This window comes from Meleagris gallopavo, chromosome 5 (genome assembly GCF_905368555.1).
Source record: "Meleagris gallopavo chromosome 5, MGAL_WU_HG_1.1, whole genome shotgun sequence".
Classification (NCBI taxonomy): domain Eukaryota; kingdom Metazoa; phylum Chordata; class Aves; order Galliformes; family Phasianidae; genus Meleagris; species Meleagris gallopavo.
In genome coordinates this window covers 50,421,189-50,443,209 of record NC_139408.1, presented here as the reverse complement: position 1 = coordinate 50,443,209, position 22,021 = coordinate 50,421,189, and the positions used below count along the sequence as shown (strand labels likewise).

Sequence of the window (22,021 nt, the reverse complement as noted above, 5' to 3'; positions counted from 1 at the left end):
TGTCAGATTTCCATTAGACAAATGAGCTTAAAAAGCGGAACAAAAGGCAACAGTGATGCAAGAGCCACAAAACCACCCAGATTTCATAAAAGCTCAACTTCACTCAGATTTATTCAGGACTGTTCTAAGTGAGGCTACACAGGGGAGGAAAAAAAGGCACATTTAAAACACATCTTTTGCATTCTCCACATCAAAGATTATATCCTCCAAAAGGAAGAATATTTAGGCAACATAGTTAAGTTAAGCATCTTCATTGTACCGAATAAACTAGCTGTCCTGCAGCCAGTGGCTGTAGTGCACAAGAATCTTTACCTTTGATTAAATAAAAGTAATAACAATCTTAGCAGTCACTGACAGTTCTTAAATAAAAAAAACTCCTACAGGCAAAGTACAAAAAGCTCTATGTGTTGGTGTTCATAATAGTTTTTATCCTGGATAGATGGATAAGAGTGAATAAGAAGGGATACAGACGTTAGGCACAACAGAAAAAAGTAACCTGTCCTGACTTGGATGGGTTGTGCTTGTAAAAAGTTTAACTCGTATAGCCTGCTGTATTATGTAAATATGGATGCAATGCTGGGGAACAAACCTAAGTTAGCTACTGGTCTTGTACAGCAGAGAGAACAGAAAGGTAATGGCTATTTCTATCCTGCATTGAGAATGGCTTGGGACAGAAAAGATTGCATTATTCAAGGATGCTATATTCAAAGTATTAATGCCTTCTGTTTGTTTTTCCAAACAAAGCAAACACAAATAATACTCTGCTGCTCCCAATCCCTCTCTCCTTTCCAAACACTACAGCTTTTCAAATTACTGGCCAAAAAACAAATTTGAAAGAGAAGCATATACGTAAGTCACAAAGCGAATTAATAGGGGTTTGAAGCCTGACTAGCTTTTGTTCCTCTTCTGAGCTCACTAGTGCAGGGATGGGAACAGAAGGCACTCAGCAGTCCATGAAGAGGCAGCTTTTGTCAGAGGAGTGCTAAGAAAAATCTCAGGCTTCCTTCACATCCTATGGTTGAACAGTGATGCAGAAGGAAACAACCAAAACCATTTTTCCTTCAAGACAAAAAAAAAAAAAAAAGGCACAACTTCAGAGTCCTTATCTTATTCAGCTTCACACGTACCCACACGTGAGATAGGTCTAGTGTGGAAAAAAACCAGCAACAATAATCTATGTGAAAAACAAAATAAAAAAGCAGCAGCAGCTCCAAACAGTGAAGAAAGCAGCAAACCCTCTTCTTTTAATACTGCCTATTCCACAGTGCAGGTTTCAACTTATAATGGGGGAGCAGTAACTCAGAGGGACACTTCCCTTATGAGTGGTGACTGAACTCCAAGTTATGAAATCAAACAAGAAATGCAGCTTTTCTTGATTGCAGAGCTCCAGACAAACAGCAACGCTTTCTTCTCATCCCTCTCTGTAAGGCTACCAGTGAGCCATGCCATTATATAAGCTACACCAGCGTTCATTAGAATTCATGGCCACAGCCAAGGGGTGGGGAACACAGGCCAACCTATGGGTGGAAATTCCTGATGGAGGCAAGCAAGCTTAGACCCCCTTTTTTGGCAGTTTATTATAAAACAATTGACACACACCTTTTGAAATGAATATTTAAATTGAAGGGTATAACTGCAAGCATTAGCATGCCTGCTTACAGGGGGGAAAAACACCAAAAGCACTTCAGTGAGCAGAACTGGCATTTGCCTTAATGCATAAATGACTTGGGCTTTTTACTATAAATAACCAGAACTGCCAACCAAGACAGACTTGGCCAGTGGCAAATAGCTTCTCTCTAATGAGACTGGTGGGTAGACGAGACTACAGGGCCTTCCAACCTGCTGCTGCTGTACCACACCTGCACACACAGGCACAGACTCTTTTCATCCCCTACACAAGTTATGTTTCTAATCATACGGTCCCGCACATATGCACCACTCCCAGAAGTTACATGCATGCATGATGAAGAAAGTCCAGTCATGGTAACAAAGCAGGTTTCATATTTGCCTCATTAAGACAAGAGAGAACATAGGACAGTAATCGGTTATGAAATATACTGAGACTCCTCATACATTTCATAAGAAACAGACCTCCTCATCTCTCTTTGTTTTCAAAGCATGAGAGAAATAAGACAAGATATTTCATTTCATAAGTTGTACACATTTAGAAATATTGGGTTTTGATTCTCTGTTTTTCATTTCTAACAGTTTTCTTGAAAAGCGTTTTCCACCAACATTAGGTTTCCTATTCATCTAAGGAGTTTGCTCAAATTTTTCACTTCTGTCAAGAGTTTTGTGTGCTGATTTGAAAGTCTTGAGGAAGCTGTCACACTTGTCAGCCTAAAATTCGGTAACAGAACTCTTAGGTGTTGGTAACACGGTCAAGGATCTGTCAGGTTCTGGGAATTTCACCTGAGGGGGAAGATGGGGAAAAATGGAGATTAAAAAAATGAAGAAGAGAGCAGCAGCTAGAGCAGGGAGGGGAAACGAACTAAGCTTCTCCCTCTCCTCCCTGACTCTGTTGTCTTTATATGGTATGTCTAATCTTAAAACACGTCTCCTCTCCTTGTTCCTGTGTACCAGTCCATGATTACAAGCTCTTATCCCATCATGCTCCTTATTCCCTCCATCTTGCCACCCATTCCCTCTCTGCTTCTCCAGAATTTTCATTCCCAGCTTTGTTACAAACTAGGAAGCCCCAGGAAGAGCACGTGGCCTATTCCTTCTGGCGTTGTCAGACTGCTCTACATAATGCTGAAGCAGCAAGAGTCAACCCAGTCTACAGGAAGATTAAGAGGTATTACACAAAGTGATCTGGAAAAAAAAAAAAAAAAAAAAAAGAATTAAAAGACGCTAGATTTGTTTGGTTTGTTTCTAGAAGCCCTGAGTGGTTCCTTGTCTCTGTGAAATATTCATACTAGGACTGTATGAGCAAACACAAGGGAGACAGCTATGTTTCAAACAATCACTTTGGACAAAATAAAGCAGCACTGGTAGATTGCCCATACTATACACTATGTTTTCCAGAATGAAACAATCCTTCAATTCTGACACCATCATCTTGGATAAATGATGCTACCCTAACTGGGTAATCAACTGAAACAAATAAAAATAGAGCCTATCACACCATCAGTTTTTAACTCAGAAATCCTCACTGACCTCAACGGAGCATTCTACCGAAAAGATAATGGGACAAAACATGGGCCAAGCAAAGTACTTAGTAACTTTCATTTTTCTCCCTTAGACAAGGAATCACAAAACAGGTCATTTAAATCCAAAAGAAAGATGGCATGCGATTTGCAGCCTGATTTCATTATCGATCAGTCAGTAAACTGACTTTATTTATAACCTATCTGATGCACTCCATAAAAACCCAAGAAAGAAGACTTTCCTCAATTTTCTAAAACAATCAGCTGACAGCATTTCAGTGTTTGACACAGCACAGTAAAACAACAGTGGCAAACTCTCTACCAGAGAGATAGCTTATAGATCACTACAGTATTTTACAGGTTTCCTTAGCTTATCTGGCCCTGCTATAAACATAGCCCTTTGACCCTAGAACTTTTTAAAGTGACTGCCATGCATTTGGTTGAAGGGATACATTTATTTTTCCAAACTACAGAACGTCCCTCTCTAGTAGCAGAAACCATTCAGAATACCATGCTGCAAAATCTAGAGCTCCCAGCAAAAGAATTTGTGAACCTCCATCTACTTCTTATTTATGGGAATAATGGAGACTGTCACCAAGGACTCTATCTTCTAAAACATATCTAGGCTATCCAAAAGCAGCTAGCACAACTTATTTTTGAAAAATGTCCTTTAGTATGTTTTTTGACAGCCCCTCATTTAGCGAGACTCTAAATGGGTCTTTTTTCTCTCCTTTCCAGAGAAACAGTACCAATGTTCAAGAACCAACACCAGAATGCTAATGACTTTACAAACACGTAATGAAATCTTTCTGTAGTTTCTCTCCTCCTTTTAAAGCAGACACATACAAATTATAAGGAGTCTTCATAAGTTAGGGAAAAAAAAAAATCTTCACACAAAGCATAATTTTCAGTGTGTTTGCAGTTTAGACAGGTTCTAAACATCCAGTAAAACATCTTACAAAATGTCATGCATCAAACAGACGATCTGTTGAAACTGCATGTACTCAATAATGACTCTTTTGCCTGATCTCAGAGCCCAGCGCAGTCATTAATGAGAGTAAACTCTTTGTTCTTTCAATCCTCACTCACTCATTTTTATCTTCAGAGCAAGCATTTTCATGACACAAGGGAAAAATTCCCTTTGGTTGGTCTAGATCTTGAGTCAAAGTCTGTCCAGCTCACATCTATATTCAAGAGATAAATACAGTTGAGTTCACAAATTCTCAGTCCTACTAATATTTGAAGTTTCAGAGCATATAAAGTGGAGTCAAAATACAGTGCTTTCAAACACATTTGAGTTTAAAAACAGCATTTCAACTACACAGGCACAGATTCTTTTCAGCTAAAGCTCTATTACATGTGGCATAAATTACAAGGCTTAAGAGAGGATGTTGCTTACTTGTAATATCAACCTCAGCATTTGCAAGTGGAGGCAGGTTAGGTGAGGAAAAGGCATTGAAACTCCCAGCATCCACCTTAGTCACCCTATTTCCCCTGTACAGTTTATTATAAAAATACAGGCACACCTGCAAAACAAGTAAAGAAACAGGTCTATGAATAAGCCAGTAATTAAAAGATTCAGTAGATAAATACTACAGTCTGTCCTTTATAAAGTGTTTTCTAAATCTTTAAAACTACTCAGAGGCCAGTAGATGTTTACAACTCCTACCCTTTCAAAAGGAATTGGCACATCTGTTGCACGTTGTTTTAAGAATTTAAGAAGAAAATAGGTTAAGAGCTAACTAGTTTCATAATCCTCTTACAAAGTAGAGAGTCTAGGAGACAGCAAATTTGCCTGAGCCCACTTCAGAGATAGAGGAAAGGAACAGTGACAATTTGTGCACACTTATATGTAAATTCAGAGTCCAAAATCTTAACAAAAGGCCTAGTAGAAATGAAGGATAACTTTCAAAAATATAAATAATATTAGTTTCTGTTCAAGCCCCTAAAAGTAAGTCAACTGGAATTTGAACAAAAACAGATACCTCGAAGTTGCTGTTAGTTATGAAGATCTTGGCCTTGCTGTAATATCCTGTAAAGGCTGGCAAGCATGGTAGAATTTAAATAAGGAGTAACCTGACCAGATTTCTCTCAGATTTTTGGCTTGCATTGCATCATCATCTTTAAAAGCAGGGTGCTGAAACTATGGAGATGCTTCTATGTTTATTATGTGTATCATCCTTGACACTTCAGTTTTCAGGTACTAGAGCTAGAAGATATTGCTATCAGTTCTAGCACAACTCAAGAACTTCAAAGTAACTCTCAGTTCAAAAACTGACTTAGAAATGCTTCAGATCCCACACATTTGTAAGGGAACCTCCGATTTCAAGTCTGCTGCAAGATAAAATTCAGACTAGACAGTCTTTATACATTGTACACAAGCAAAATGAGACATTAATGCTGAGAAAACAGTGTGTGCTTTGCCATGCAAGGGGCTGTTACCTCAGCAGAATCTTTTTTTTTTTTTTTTCCTTTCCCTTTCAAGTGCAAATCCTACCAGATATTTTGAGTATTTAAGTATGTGTCCTAATTAGAGGGAGAAGAGCAGCTGTCAAGATGGTCTTCACAGGCAAACAGACAAACAGACCTCGGGAATCACGAACTGCCCAGCAAAAAGCAGTGCTCCCAGAAGGTTGGCTCGGCCATCATTCTGCAACTCATATATAGGCACCTGAAGAGTAGAGAATGAAATTAAACCCCATCCCTTCCATAAAGCCTACACAGCAGGAAAAAAAAAAGAAAAGAATCCAACTTATGCAATAGAGATACATGAATAATTCATATAACAATGATTTATGACAAGTTTACTTCTTCATCCAAACTATTTTAAACTACAGCAGAAGGTGGGGTTTCCCTCTGCTTATCCGGCTTCTATAATGTAAGTGCTTAAAGATAACGTAGAGATGATTCTACTATGATTAAGCAATTGTTTGTAGAAGGAAAAATATCACGAATATAAAGTAAGCAAATTCAGTTTACGTGACTGAACATGGGAGAAATGCTTGTACAGAAGCAAGTCTCAGTTTATACAGAACTGCCTCTGTGGCTTCAGAACAGCTCTCTTGCACCATCTTTCCTCATAGTAGTATACAAGACCTGAGCCTGAGGTTGTTACTGACGGAAATGGACAAGACTAAAAACAGAAATCTGGTCTGCTGAATGACAGGGATGACTTCCATGCCTTTGCAGATTGTGTCTAAATTAACAAAGAGTCAGAGCTTCTTTCAGCAAAAAAAAAGCCACATGCTCTATTGCTAGATCATGCCAGGCAGCTCCCCAAATAATTAAGCAAAAAAAAAGTAAAACCTTGAATATGATGTACCACAACTGGACTGTTCCATGTCAAGTCACTAAGTGGTAGCTTACTCCTTCCTAGACTTTTGTATTTTGACTTCATATACACCACGTGTAAAAGGAAAGTTATGAGATGTCGGAGAAGGGTTTTACAGTGCTATGTTTCATCTCTCTTTTGTGATTAGATTAGAGCTGTATTTTACACTCAAGCAAGCTATTCTAGTAAGACAACCCCTCCTCCTCTGACAATATGCAAAGGTCTGATCTCCAGCTAAGAGAATGAAAATTAATAAATCTTGTCTTTAGAGGAAAAGATAGACTGTGTGAGATGCTTCGTGGTACAGAAATGATAAAAAATGCATACAATGCTGAGAGATTGTAAAAAATGAGAAATAATGCAACAATGATTAACATAAGATGGGCTAAGAAACGATGAAGTAAAAAGTAATAAGCTTCAGGGCTTTAAAACAAACAACAAAAAAAAGACAGCTAACAATCAGCAGCCACCTGAGGCTGGAAAGATGTCTCTCATATAAACAGATTATTACACAATGGCCAATGACAGGCTCTTATATCTTTCTCTGAAGCATCTGGCTCCAACCATAATGAACTACTGGTCTGATGTGGTATGGAGTTGTAAAGTCACTAATGATAAAATTATGGGGCAGATCCTCAGCTGGTAAGCCTGTCAATTCTCACTGATTTCTAACAGCACTGTGAGCATCACCCTGGCGAGAGGCCTATCCTGCACTACTAAAAGCCATAATGATAGTCAAGATTCGATGTAGCTTTGCATACAAAAACAGAAACTGAAGTTTTATTTCAAATAAAGCCCATTACCTGCGATCCTGTCAGAACAACTGTTTTACCCAGGTTCTCACACATGAAGGATAAGGCTGAAGCTGTGTATGCCATTGTATCAGTGCCATGGAGGATCACAAAGCCATCATACTTTTCATAGTGCTCCTGGAGACGGAGAGACATTTTTCATGCTGTTAGAACAATGCACTGGCATCAAAGCCACGGATGGACTGCATGACTTTCACTGATGCAAGCAACAGTGTAATACTTTAAAGGGTACTACACGGGTAATTCCTCCTCAAGTATCCACATTTTCAGTTTAAACATAATTAAGGGTTAATAGGACAATAAACACTACAGCTGTAATTCTAATTAAGGAACAGTCAAAGAGATTTTTCTACGTATACATATTAATGCAGCATTTTTAAACCAGAAGACTGCTAATTAAGAAAAGCTTAGCAGTGGCTCGAAACAAGAATGTTAACATATGCAAATCGGTCGCATGGTCTGATTTCTTGTTGCTGCTTTCACTGAGGGGATTACATCATTTACGGGAACAGAAGAGGCAAATCGAGGCTATCATGATGTACATATAGAAAAAAACAGCCCGTTTATTCCGGTTGACAGCCAGGCAGATTGCCAGTGTGAGAGTGCCCTCTTCTGTTTCAACTCATCACTTCTCAAGCAGCACTCCGTTGCTGCAGCTCCGGAGCTGAAGAGGCTGTTTCTGTTTGTAGGTAAGTACACATGCTTGCCTTGGAACCAGGCATGAACAGATGCAAAAGAGAATTTTATAATGACTTTATGAAGTCGGAGTGCATTAAAAAGAGCGTGGCCAGCACGGTGAGGGAGGTGATGTGCCCCTCTGCTCTGCCCTGGCGAGGTCACATCTGGAGTACTGTGGCACTGCTGGGCTCCTCAGTTCCAGAAAGACGGGGAACTCGTAGAGAGTCCAGTAAGGGGCCATAAGGATGGCTGGGGCCTGGAGCATCTCCCATGTGAGGGCAGGCTGAGAGCCCTGGGACTGTTCAGCCTGGAGGAGAGAAGGCTCAGAGGGGATCTTATCAATGCTTATAAATAATGAATGGCAGTCAAGTGGATGGGGCCAGGCTCTTCTGGGTGGTGCTCAGTGACAGGACAAGGAGCAACGGGCTCAAACTGAAACACAGGAAGTTCCATATGAACATGAGAAAAACTTCTTTACTGTGGAGGTGACGGAGCACTGGAACAGACCGCCCAGAGAGGTGGTGGAGTCTCCTTCTCTGGAGATACACAAAATCCACCTGGATGCTTTCCTGCCCAACTGTAGGGAACTCCTTTAGCAGAGGGTTGGACTGGATGATCTCCAGAAGTCCCTTCCAGCCCCTACAATTCTGTGATTCTGTGATGCAATCTATATACAGTTCTACACAGGAAGTTTTTAATGCAAAGCCACAAATTACGCTTTGTCCTGATGGAATAAAATCATCAGCTGGCTTTCAGAGGAAAAAAGAATTGGTTCCTCTATTTTAAGAGTGATGCACATAGTAAACACTTCAGTCAGAGAAACTGATGTCTCTAATGTAATCCGGTTTACATGGACATGATTATATAGCAGTCTGAACAAATACAAAAAGTGCCAGTGGAAATTTTTTTTTTATTTTCCATAGAATTAAATCAGATTCCTTTTGAAGTAGATTTCTTATGTTACATTGGGCACACACACTTGGCATCTCCTGTTATTATGGTCAGCTCCTAACCCACCCACACATGTCTACTTGTCCTTTACTATTCCTTCACCAATACTCATCCCTGCATGTTGCTATCTACTGAAAGTTTCAGTGGAGTTCTGTTTATTTCTCAATGGTTAGCCCACAGAACAACCAATGCTGCAAGATTTTTTTGTAGGCCAGAAACTGGGATGCATAAAGCGTGCTGCTGTATTCATCAATGCTGAATCAACGTAAGTGAATTCCAAGGGCTAAAATCACAGAAATAACCGCCTGTCCTCTCTAATTGAATCTGTACACTTCACTAATACTTTCAGCATTATGAATCTTATTAAATGATAAAGAACACAGCATGTCTTAAGCTTCACCATACAAAAGATCAGCCTGTTAGTTAAGGAAAAATCCTGAAGAAATGACTTAGAGTGTTCCATTCTGAGAAATCTCCAGCGTGTTACAGCTGCACCAAGGAAGCACTCAGGATGAACACAGTGTGGCAGTGTCTAGCCACAAGCTGGATAGCTAAAGAATTTTTTTTCCTTCTCAGCACTTTTCACTTGGACTGCATGTACTGGATTTAGAGAAGTCGGATTCTGCGCATATTTTTTGAGAACTTGTAAAAAAACCTGACGTCCCATTAAGGAAGAAAGGTAAATTCTCTCCTGCTCAACATGGCATTGCCTTCTTTAAGATACCCTACTCTCAGCCCTGGGCTTTTCCCAGCTGCATCTCTGTTCCATACCCTCTCCATCTCTTCTCTGACCTGTCAAGATGCATTCCACAAGAGAAGCATCTCCCTCACTTTGATGGTTTCAGGATTAGAGGATCTAAAGGTCAAAGACTATTACATAATCTTCAGTAGCATTCCCAGCATTATTATACCCTTAGTGAAAATTGGTACAGCCTGGTGGAAGAAGACTTACAGCACAAAGACACCGCTGCAGAATGAGGAGGAGTGGAAGAGCAGAGTCTTTTGTAGGCCCATGGTTACTTATTGCTAACAGCTATGTATGAATTCCTGGTGTGAAGTATTTAAAATGTTTCATATTTCTGCTTTCTTAAAAGCACATAGTTAAGAAATGGGAACAGAAGCAGAGAAATGCTCTTAATATAGAGAAGGATGTAATGAGTTTATCTGTATGTACAAAAATATTTATGGCTTTGATCATTTCCCAGTGTGTGAAAGCCAACCTTGGTAACGCTTTTTCTCCTGGTTGCAAAACCAAAGCTAGTAGGACAGTGTCTGAGTAAGAAAGGCATATGAAATTATTTCCTACACCGATAGCTAACCATTCATCTAGCAGAACATTCAAATGCTGTATAACTATACAACCTTCTGCTAAGTTACCTGCACCTAAGGATTTTACTCGACACTTTTTGAATCAGCCAACATTTTATAACATATTAATCTATATATTACGTATCTTATCCAACCACAGCTGCAATTTTTCTTTTCATTTTATTTTACAGAATTATGGCTTGTCACAGGAAGAGCTATGTAACAAATGAGTTTGCAGCCTTTTCAAAATGCAAGCTTTGCAAGCACGGTACTTGTTGCTTTACAATTAACTAAGAAACAGGGATGACATTAAAACTTTAATTATAGCAGTTCCACATTGTTATACCTTGCTAAGTATACTAAACACAGCACTAGTTTTGTTTTAGCAACAAATGAAGTTTTATCCCACACCACAATACCTCAAGTTTCTTTGCAATTTTGGCCCAATCCTCCGGTGTCATGTTTGAAGAATCAAGTAGTGGTGACAGCTCCAGGATTGTGTAGAAAATTCTTTTGTTTTGCTTAGAGACACTAAAAAGATAATTCGGGGAAAAAAAAAGTCACTATTAGAGCTAACAGCATCTCATTGCCTCTCATTTTTTTCACGAAGGCAGTAACTTCCCCCTGTATCTGCAAGTCTGTAGCCAAAGAAATGGTCTTAAATTTGAAACATTAAGTTCCAAGTTTAGAAACTCATGACTTGAGGTGGTTTGAAGCACAAACACTTCAATTTACTGAACTTAGAATTTGGGAGGTGGGGAGAAGTTGGCAAAAACAAAGGCAGGTAAGAATAATGCAGAGTCACTTTGTTTAAGTTTGGAGTTGAGTTCTAACGTAAGTTCATATCTAGCCTTATGGTTTAAAAAAGCTTTGTAAGCTATTGAGAGGAATCTCTAAAGCTCCCAAGATACACAGAGGGTCCACAGATGAGTTTCAACAACTGCTTAATGCTGTGATAACTACAAATTCCTTGCAACGAAAGGAGTCTTCTCTTCAGAGTCTTAGGACTGGCCGTTATTTTTATCTTTCTTTTCTCTGACCTCAAATTTCAGAAAATATTTCCTTTTTTTAACCATCAAGTAAATTGTTGCCAAATGACCCACAGTTTCCTACTATTAGGCTAGCTTATCAGGCCTGTTAGCATCTTGCAGTTAACGTCTCTTTTCTGAATTGGTACCGGACATCTCTCGTGAATGACGTGGACTTTAAGCACAAAATAATATCAAAGATCTTCAAATACTGGCATAGTTGGAAACAGTGGCCCCCACTGGTAATCAGTCATTGGTTTCTGCACAAGTGCAACCTCGATAAGTGAGAAGAGACTTCTCTCAGTACAAGGCAGATGAGACAAAACAACTATGCAAGTATAAAAAAAGTCAAGTACATGTGGGGCTGAGGAATGCAATGATTTCAAACTTCATATAGCATGAAGCCCAGCAGAAGACGACCAAAATTAGAAGTGCAAAACTCCAAATTTAGAGGGGAATTTTTTTCTGTGATTCTGTGAATTTTCAGTGTCAAAGGAGAAAATGACTGTGTAATCCCAGTGGGATTGTTACAGCTATCTGCTCTCCCTGCCTCCAAAGACCACCCATCTCCCTTTCGTCATCTGAAATCTGACTCTTCCAAGAGCTTTGAATTGCCAGCTACACAGGCTACAAACAGAGCAGGTGTACTACCCCCACAAAATTTCCCCTTTCTCCACCTTCTTTAACCCATCAATATAGACAGCTGCATATAAATTGAGCTTTTCTACTTACAAGGTTTGGGGTAAAAAAAAGAACTCCACTGCAACTATTTTCTGCTACCTTCTTGAAGCTTGGAAGATAATAAAATATCCACCATTTTCACACATTCTTATGTTAGCATTTTAAAGGAAATTTTCAAGCTAGGAATGACAAAGACCACAACTCATGTCACTAAAACTAACTTACAGATATACTGTCTGCTACAAGGTTAAAATGACAAGAAAAAAAGCATTTAAAAAACGCTGAGAAACAGATATATACTTAACAGTCAGAATATGTTTGTATTTAGCAGTGTAATGGCAAACAAGCAGCTAACATATCAGGACCACTAGCAGACCAGCTCAGCCCTTTCTACTTTCCCTTCCAAGGAAAGCCATCCAGAAGCATGGCCAACAGCATCACCTTCAGAGCATTCTCAATGTTACTCCACTGCCTGATGACGATGCAAAGTTTTGTTTAACTGTGACTGATGCTTCTACATTTATTTCCTATGAGCCTAAGACAAAGGCCATGATACTCCACAACATATGGATGTGCTTAGAGCACGGATTTCATTGCCTTCCCTCAGCGTTTGCAAGTGCTGTTTTTTCCCTACTTGCTGTTCTTCCTTATAACAATATAAAATATGCAATAAAAAAATAAATCACCTAACAAAATCTGAACAACCACTCCCCATATGAAGCCTGTGTTGAGCGTTGCTTACAGTAGAGAAAGTGCTTAATCAACGTGGGGTTGTCATTCAAAAACAACTGACTTACTGTAATTATCATATGAAAAATTGCTTTATTGGCCATCACATTTATACGTGCTGCCTAAAAGCAACTTTGTAAGACAGTGGAAAATTTGTGAAAAGAGCTTCTCGAGGAAGTGCTGCTTAAGTAACACACAGCATACCACAACCAAGAGCAGCCTACTCTACTGCTCTCTCCAAGAAGGATAATCATTAGACGGTATCTTTGTTACTACATCACAGTTACAACACAGTTACACAAAGTTCACAAAATACTCCCATTTTCTTCCTTCAGAAAGTTGCATTATTTCTCAACTGCCTAGTTAAAATATCACTCAGCTAGTACAAAAGGGAAAGTGGCAGATTGCCACGACTGACCTCCACAAATGGCACACAGCAGTGCCAGAAAAAAAGAGGACAGGACTGTTTTTTAAACTTCAGTTCTTGATCTGAATTACTGTTTCAAGGTTTTCTGCACTTCGTGGAAAACATACACCAAAAGAAGTATATTTAGGAGTCCAATGTGCATATCAGTACAGTTACATTTTAAATCCCCTAAAATATTTAAAAGCTATTCAGTTATAACAATACTGGAACAAATCTCAAATTTTCTTGGTATAGTCATTGGATTTAACATAAATTGTATATTCACATCCATATTAATCTGCTGGGAGTTCATTTTTTTCCCTTCATTCATCTTCCTGCTATCTGCCTTCTAAGAAGTTACTTTTAACACAGAGACCTTAGTACAAAATAGAAAGAAATTAATAAACCTTACAATTTGTTTTTATGCTCTGATTTTTTCCAGAAAGTTTAAGGAATATCCATTTACACTCTTAAAACAGCAACAGTCCCATTTATTCTTGAGTGATTGTAAAATCATCCTTTGTGCCAAGTTAACATGTTTACAGGAGCAGTCATTCATCACAGCTGTGGAATATCTCAAATTAGCATACTGCCCTCTAAATAAAACGTAAAAGCTTACTGATCATTGCCCAAGAGTTAAGAAGTAATGCAGATTAATTGTAAGCCCATCAGCTATTATCATAATGTTGCATAAATTTGGGAAAGACAATCAGCTTTTGAGTTTTTTTTTAAAAAAAACAAGGGCCTGCAGAATTAAAGCATGAGGCCTATTCATGGATGCATTAATTAGATGCTACTTTATCAGGCATGCCAAAGATAATTCACAGAGAGCTGTATTTGCAGCTTTCCTAGCTATTTGGGAATATTTGTATGCTTGCATAGTAGCCCATTAATATCAAAATTCAGAAAAAATATAGGATTTAAGCTCCCCAGAATGTCTGCTTGTTGACAAATTTATAAGTAATTTCTCAAGCAGTTTTATGACACTTCATATTTTGCAGAGTACCAGGCATCCTAAGCTTTTTCCTTTTAGAATCATGGAATCACGGAATCATTAGGGTTGGAAAAGTCCACTAAGATCATCTAGTCCAACCATCAACCCATCCCCACCACACCCACTTTTAAGTCAATATAAACATTTTTGCTGATTTCATAGTAGAATCTCCATATTAATTGTTTGCAGAGAGAATTATTTTAAAATCTACGCAATTCCCTCTCCCCAGGGAAGAAGTACTTACGGGAGCACCAATGTGTCATCCGGAAATTCATGGAGGTTGCACAGTTTTGTTTCCTGGGCATATGCATCATCATGCAGCATTGGCATCGTCTTCAAGCTGCTTACTAACTTATTGGCCTCAGGAGCAAGTCCTGGAAAAAAAAAAAAAAAAGAATAAATGAAGTAAATAAAGGATGGAAGGTAGTGAGTAGCACCAAAAGGGGGGAAGAAATCAGTTTACACAGCTTGTGGCCTATCCTTCTACGTGAAACATTAAGAGTCTACTGCCAGTTCAGAACGTGAAAACAGTGTAATCAATAAATCTCTGTGCAGTTATTCTTTTCCAGGCATTAAATAAATAAATAAATCTTTTATTTGGCAGAAATAACGTTACAAATCCCCTGCGTATCAAGTGTTTATGTTTTACCTAAATTGTTGTCTGTGTGCAAATATGGATAGCAAAAAACTACCATTCTGTTCAGCATTTGCCATAGCTACCCTCTAGCCAGTGGCAGGATATTTACCAAACACGAATGTTGTTTTGCACTACAAAGCTGTGATATTTTTGCCTAAGCTCCTTAGCTTGTATCCTACAGATGTACTGGCACAGACAGCAAGGTGCTAGCATGGCTGTATTGAAAAGCTGTGCGTTAGGTCTCACTGTCAGTGGCAACAGCATTTGCACAAAGGGGAAAAAAAGGGAAAGCCTAAACAAATCCCACACTAGGTATTGAGCATAGGCAGATATGGAAAAAGATCTGTGTTTATAAAAGACAGAGAAATAGCAGCTTGCCAGATGAGTCCTAAATACCGAGTTCCCCATCACCCTCCCTGGAGCAGGAGCTTTCCACCAGCAGGTTGAAGACTGAACACCTTAACTGACACAGTGAAGGTACATGAGTACTAGATGATCTTAGAGGTCTTTTCCAACTTTAATGATTCTATGGATGCATCCTAAGCTCTGTTCACCCTCTCCTTGGCCCTGGACATCCTCCTTTCTGTGGCAGTGACCTTGAAGATGGCTGAGTCCTACACCAGCCCAAGCCTGTGAAGGGTGTGCTGCACCTGCAGGCATTCTGGGGGCAACCAGGTATTTCAAAAGGAATCCAAATGCTGCTCTCTGCTAGATAAAACGGCATCCTCAACATTTAACATTACATCTGGTTTGACAGAGCTGAGTTCCACTGTAAACTCAGCCTGCAGCTGCTCTGATAGTGGTAGGATGAAGGTTGTCTCTGCATTTGGCTGCTGAAACGAGCTGAGAGGAAGATGGTGTGAATTTAGCAAAGTGGAACATTACAAATTTTATTAACTCTTATATCTTTAAATGCCAGCAGCACATTAGGAGCTTCTGGATCAGCAGTATTCCAATTAGATTACAACAATTCCAATTACAAAATTATACTGCAGTGTTCAAGCAGAGGCACTTCTTTCTGAACTCCAAGATTCTACTGGTACTGCTGTCCAGATCTGTGCAGTCTCACCTGCTCTGACAGCGAAGAAATTCTCAAACCTCATAATACAATTTCTGCCAGTTCCAGACAGTCACAGTTTGAGGCTAAATAATCAGAGAATCATCACCACCTGGTCCAACTCCCCTCCAAGGAACAGGGACATCTACAGCTAGAAGAATTCTCTCCCACTTCCCAGCTCTTCTGTTTGCCTGAACACAACTTGCACACAAGTTCACATTTTTTTTTATTATTTCATCTTCAAACAAATTTGTTCTTTAAAATATTCCAAAGTACAGAGAAACAGCAACAGCATTAGCTGAAGTGCATGCAGCCCGCTTTACTTTCCAAACTGATGGAAAATCCTTAACAATGCCCTAATCTCTTTGCTGGCTTGCCCCAAATGAAGTACGAGGCCTTTTCATAGCCAGCTTCCTTGCAGGATGGCAACAGCATTTGAGCGGCTTTGGTTGGATTCCTACCGGAACATTTTGTTTTACAAAATATACTTAACGTGCTTCCAGCTTTGGATGTTTTGTTGCTTCAGTTACAACCCCTGCTTATTCCTAGTAAAGATTTCCCTAGCTTACTCACGAATGGCCACTGCACTTGGATATAGAGTCATCCTGGCTCTGAAGCTCCCACAGTAGCACAGTGTTTTTTTGTTTTCCCTTGTTCACCTTACTCTGAATACTGGCAATGGATTAGAGAGCTTACTTCTTCTATTTGCTCTAAGAGCAGGAGAGCTAATGAACGATAATATTTTTAAATCTCTTCCCAATGAACGTTCCTCATCTCTGGATCACAAGGCTGATGGGATTTTCCTGTGCCTGCTTGACTGTGATGAAACCTTCAGAGATTCTGCAGACACACCAAAGACATCTGGCTCACAACCTACACCATCCCCTGCACGCACCCACATTTGGCAGTATTTTCTGCTCCACTGCTTCAAGGAGCCACGCAGGAGAACTCAAGCACAACAGTTTTAAGAACACTTCTACTTTATTATGCATGGAAAATATCTTCTGTGAGCCAAACTCATTAACCAAGCATTTGTAGCAGCTTTACCCCTGCAGAGAAGAGGCAAGTCATGCAACTCATCCAAACACCTCTCATCAGCTGCTGACCTGTTCCTCTGCAGTTGGCCAACCCCATGGTGAGAAGAACAAGGATGATTCTGTCTCACCTGGAGCCAAGGACTCTGTTTCACTCCAGTACTAAAATACAGCGATAGCTACTTATCAGTCTCATTAACCTACAGCCTGCGTTGCAGCAGAGAAGGGGAGCTGAAACACTCCAATTCAGCTGTGTCTTGGGGGCTTTTGACACTCAAAGAACCCACCAAAGGAGTTGGGTCCTGTTTGGACCACACCAGTCAGTCCTTCAGCAGTCTACTACATCTAGAAAAGACAAAATTAACTATGTTACCCACAAAGACTATTCCAAGTAATCCTTCTAAGGGGATTTAGCTTAGCCCTGCTTGTGTTTGTTAGGTAGGATTTCTTTTCTCACTTTTTGAGGTAAAAGCTATGAAAGAGAGCAGTACTCAAGGCTGAGGAAAAGACCTTCCTGAAAGGACAATCCAGGAGGAGCAGAGCACAATCTTGACGTGAGGATCAGTGTTACAATAACCTCACTGCACAGAGCAGCAGGATTATCCTTCTGAACTGAGCTGCTGATAAGCCAAAAGAGGTGGGAGGAATGAAGTAGGGGGAAGCAAAAGGAAGAAATCTAAAACATGCACTGAGATGGCTTATTTGAATCTAAAGCAGAAATGCTGGGGGAGGCTGCAGGTGACTTTGGTTGTCACTTCAACACAGAGACCACCCATCCCCTGAAAAAGACTCCCTCAGGACTAAGCTCCAGGGCCATAGGGAGTTCAAGAGGTCTGAGAGGCGCTGAGGTTGCCACATGTGCACGGATCAACTGCAAAGCACCTGCAGAGGGCTTACCATCTTACCATCAGAGCAGGCAGCAATCAACAATCATCCATACGTGCACAACGAGCCCAGGAAACGTGACTGTAACCTGCACTGCACGTGGAGGCAGCTCTACATAGGCCTGATGTGTTCTGAAGGGAGTAAGCTCCTACTGTCAGCATTTACAAATGATACCATCTTTTCTAGTAAGAGGAAAGGCCATAAAAGAGCTTGTCAACCTATATGGGAATTAGGTGGGAGCCTTGCTTGCACCCTTCAATTGCTGCTGTAAAGTTTCATGCTGCTCAAGGAACCCACTGCTGTTTACTTTGCTTGAAATAAAACACAGCTTGAGCTACGGTTCTAAGCAGGTGTTTTCTAGCTATTGATTAATAAAAGAAACAAGCATATTGTGGAGGATTTTTTTTTTTTTTTAATCTTTTAAGCATGCTGCTTTTCTCATGCCCTTTCACCACCTTCAGTCTAAACACGAAGGACTGCCAAATATTCTTAAAGAGGCACTCCAGCTGCTCTGCTGCTGGATCTGTGCACAAGAAGCAGGCAGAACCCTCACTGGGATGCAGCACATCAGCAGCATCGGATCAGAACTATCAGATTGTTTGCATATGCTGTAATGACTGACACGTGTTAGGCAACAGAAATAAAGCATACGATCCAAAGAGACCATGGAGTTCATTCATAAAAGAATGGAGACTTTTTTTTTTTTTTTAAGGTGTTTGGGAAACTGAGACAGCAGAAATAGGAAATGATGTTAGCCGCAGTGCAAATAGAGGAAAGTGACCACGTGTCACTCGAAACACAGATTCCTCTTGCAGCTGTCATACCTCAGGCTCATTTCGCAGGTTAAACACAGTGACGACAGCCATAAAAAACAAAGCACAGCGACGTTGTGAAGTATGTGCCGTACAGTAATAAGAAACAGCAGTTGCCTAAGAAGGAAGGAAACAAATCTAGTGTAGGAAACTCAGAAGTGAAGCCCTAAGTACTTGAAACCTACAAATGCGTATCCAAGATGTTATTTCAACCATGAAACTCTGCAGTAGGTAACAGGAGCCTAGTTCTATTGCTGAAAGCTTACAGACTTCAGCCACCCTGGGACGCTGCGCTGCCTACCAAGTAAAGAAAAAAGAAAAGAGAACTTATGTTCATCCAAACCAAGCTGCTCCCATTCTCTCCACACCCCCAACCCGACATCACCCTACGTGCCACGGAGCCCGGGACGATTCTTTGGGGCTAAAAAATACGCAACGCGAGCGGAGGAATGAAGCTGGTTTCATTTTCAGCGTGCGAGCGTGGAGAGAAAGGACTGGCGCTGCAGGAAACACGTTGTTCTGTGCCCTGCTGCTCCCAGCCCAGGGGCCGCTGCTCACAAGGATGCGCTCCCACCGGTACAGACGCGGGCTTTGAGGAGAAAGGACCCCGTTTTGGTGCCGCTCGCCCGCTAGAAGCCGGGTTTTTAGCTGGCATAGGGAGCGGCCTCCTTCCCTTCCCCTCCGCCCTCAGAACGCTGCTCCTCACGGCTGCAGCCCGGCTCGCCCCTCTCACCCTTGTCGTCCTGCACCATGCCGATGGTGCCGCCCGTATTGATGACCAGCACCCGCGCCTCGCTGACGGCCTTACAGCCGGGCATATCCTCGCGGCGGGTGCCGGATAGCGCTCTGCCCAGCGAGCCCCGCACCACCGCCGCCTCCATCCCGACCCCGAGGGACCGCTACCTCCAGCGAGAAGGGGAACTAGAGGGCGGCCCGGGGGACGCCTCCGTCCCGCCCCCCGCCGGCCGGGCAGGCAGCGGGGTGGGGCCCAGAGAGGCGGGGAGAGCTGCATCGCCTCCGGAGCGCGCCCGGCTGCGGGGGGCGAGGGAGGCGGGGCGCGGCACGGGCCCGTTGGTGCGGGCGGGGAGGGCTGGATCTTCCCCTTGTCCGTCCGGAAAGCGAGGACGGGAAGCCCTGTGCTCACCTGGCTCGTTCCCAGTGTCTGCTTACGCCCTCTGTTTCCGCTTCCTAACGTGGACCCATCGCTTTCATGCAAGTTTTCTCGCAAGAAAGGAATGAAGATTCACCTTCAGGCAGCGCATCAAGCCGCAGGACAGAGACCTGGTACAGCACTGCCTGCTGACAGCGGGCAGGGTTGGGATGGAATTATCGCCAGTGCAGTGGAACAAGCAGCACAGCGGAAGGATGCAAAGCCAAATGGATCTCTCAGTTAAATCAAACATCCCTCTGTACTTCTCAGATGAACGAGTTTGTGGGCAGAGCTCGTGTCCCTTTGAGAACATTCGCCCTAAGGGACTGCTATCTCCTGCCAATCCATCACCACACGGTTATCCCGGCGCACAGTTACAGCTCCTGTTGCTCAGTCCCTCCCAAAGTACTGGGGAAAACCAGGCTCACGGTCAGCAAAGATGCTTGGTGTGATAGTGCTGCCCTTCCTTGTTCCCCAACTGCATCCTTCGCCTTGCACAGGAAGATGATGATGGACAGCACTGATAACACACTTTCTAAAACAGATTAACAAGCACAAACCTGTCTCAAACTGGAGGGCTGATAGCGGTGATAGCAGGCACCTGGTTCAAGAGCTGAGGGCCATTTGAGCACGCACCTAAAAGTAGGACTATGAGTCAATCATCTTACCCCAAAAATAGTGAGCAGCCCAACAGTTGGTCCCCTTGAGCTCTCCTGCATGGCCACGGCTGCACGATAGGATCTCCCCTCAAGTATGGACACCTTCTGAGGTTAAACTTGCACAGAGAACCAACACCTCGATGTCAAGACCTTGCCGCTACAGATCCTCACTAAGTGACTGTTTGTTTTAGGTTTTGTTAGCTTTACTAATATTGTATCTTTGTGCACATACAATCCCTTAGATACAAACTGCTGATCAAGCCTGGGACTAAGACCGGATCCAGCCACACCTAGACTCCTCACCTCTGTGGTTTGAAGGGGCTTTGGAAGCAATGGGGTCGACTCTAACCCTCACGACTCAATGGGACAGTCTCTTCTATGTGCGTTTAACCCTACCTGTTATGCAGTAAATAATTGGGCGTATCCAGCCATCTGGTTGGTCAAATCTGGTTAAGTCACAGTTAAATCACTACATTATATTATATCAATAAATATATTCCTACTTTTCTCTTCTGAGAGAAGCATATAGTGTAGTTGTTTCCATACATGCAACCAAGTGTTGTATTTGTAATAAATATCGTAACAGTAAAATATTGGTGAATTGCCAATATAGGGATCATAAAATTGGTTTCTTCCTATTCTGCATTATAGACTTGAGCTTCAGCTTACACATCAGCTGTGACCAACAACAGGCTAGGTGTTTCTCAAGTTCTCCTACAATTTCCTGTAACAGTCCTCTTAAGCTTCCAGACATACAAGCCCCTCTTCATCTCTGAAGTAGAAGCATTATGCTTCAAAGCTAAATATAAGTTGAGGCCAATTTTTTTAGGGTATAGTATCTAGGTAAAAATAGTTGACATCTGCACTAGAAAGCAATTGTACAGGTAAAGGAGCTAGGGAGGAATGATTTATATGATCTGCAGTTCCACAGATCTGACATCCTTGTCTGCGCACCCACTGGTACAGGTAAGATGCCTCTTTCATTGTCTTTATCCTTAGAAATCAGTAATGTGGTTGAAAATTTCACTGCATAATTCTGTCTCCTGTCGTATAAGCATTCATAGAATTATTAAGGTTGAAGGAGACCACTAAGATCAAACAGTCCAACCATCAACCCATCCCCACCGTGCCCACTAACCACGTCTCTCAGTGCCATTCCCTGCATTGGAGATTTTTGTTTTTAAAAAGCAAACAGAGCAGCGTATGTCAGAAGAGCAATCTATTGGACTGATGTCTTCACTTTACAGAAGTGGGTAGAGAAGGAGCTTAAATGCTCTTTGAATTACTTCTGTTGTTCAAAGTTGACTTAGTATGAAATGATTCACCTAAAAAGCAATTGCAGTAGAGCATTATTACATCAGAGGCAAGTACAAGCACAACGCCATGCTTGTGCTGCAGGTAGAATAAAATAAACATATTCAGTATGTATCTTTGCAGGACTCCCTTCAAAAAGCTGTCCCTGGCATCCATGACATCTTTTGGGTTGCTTGTCCCTCACCCACACTGTCCTCCTCACAGCTGTTGGGGTTGTTGAAGTCCCTCAGGAGACCCAGGTCTACGATGAAGACAACTTCTCGCTTCACCCCCTCCTCTGCCCTTTAGTGGCCTTTAGTGCCTACTGCTACTGATCATGGGGATAATGTCACCCAACAGTCAGTGATACTGACTAAAAAGCTCTCAAAAAGCCTTGAGACAGATCCTTGCTGTGCTGTGCAATCAA

The 22,021-nt window shown here is 41.5% G+C and overlaps 1 protein-coding gene across 1 annotated transcript in view; it reads right to left on the bottom strand.

Moving 5' to 3' along the window:
• The window catches only part of ASPG (asparaginase), a 45,021-nt gene extending 25,472 nt beyond the window's left edge, over positions 1-19,549 (bottom strand). The window contains exons 1-6 of the mRNA XM_085225723.1: positions 19,226-19,549; positions 14,312-14,441; positions 10,649-10,760; positions 7,284-7,409; positions 5,737-5,820; positions 4,549-4,675 (exon numbers count right to left, since the gene is read on the bottom strand). Coding sequence (XP_085081849.1) covers positions 4,549-4,675; positions 5,737-5,820; positions 7,284-7,409; positions 10,649-10,760; positions 14,312-14,441; positions 19,226-19,373 — 727 coding nt within the window. The 5' untranslated portion in view covers positions 19,374-19,549. The remainder of the gene's footprint in view (positions 1-4,548; positions 4,676-5,736; positions 5,821-7,283; positions 7,410-10,648; positions 10,761-14,311; positions 14,442-19,225) is intronic.
• Between the last annotated feature and the right edge of the window lie 2,472 nt (positions 19,550-22,021).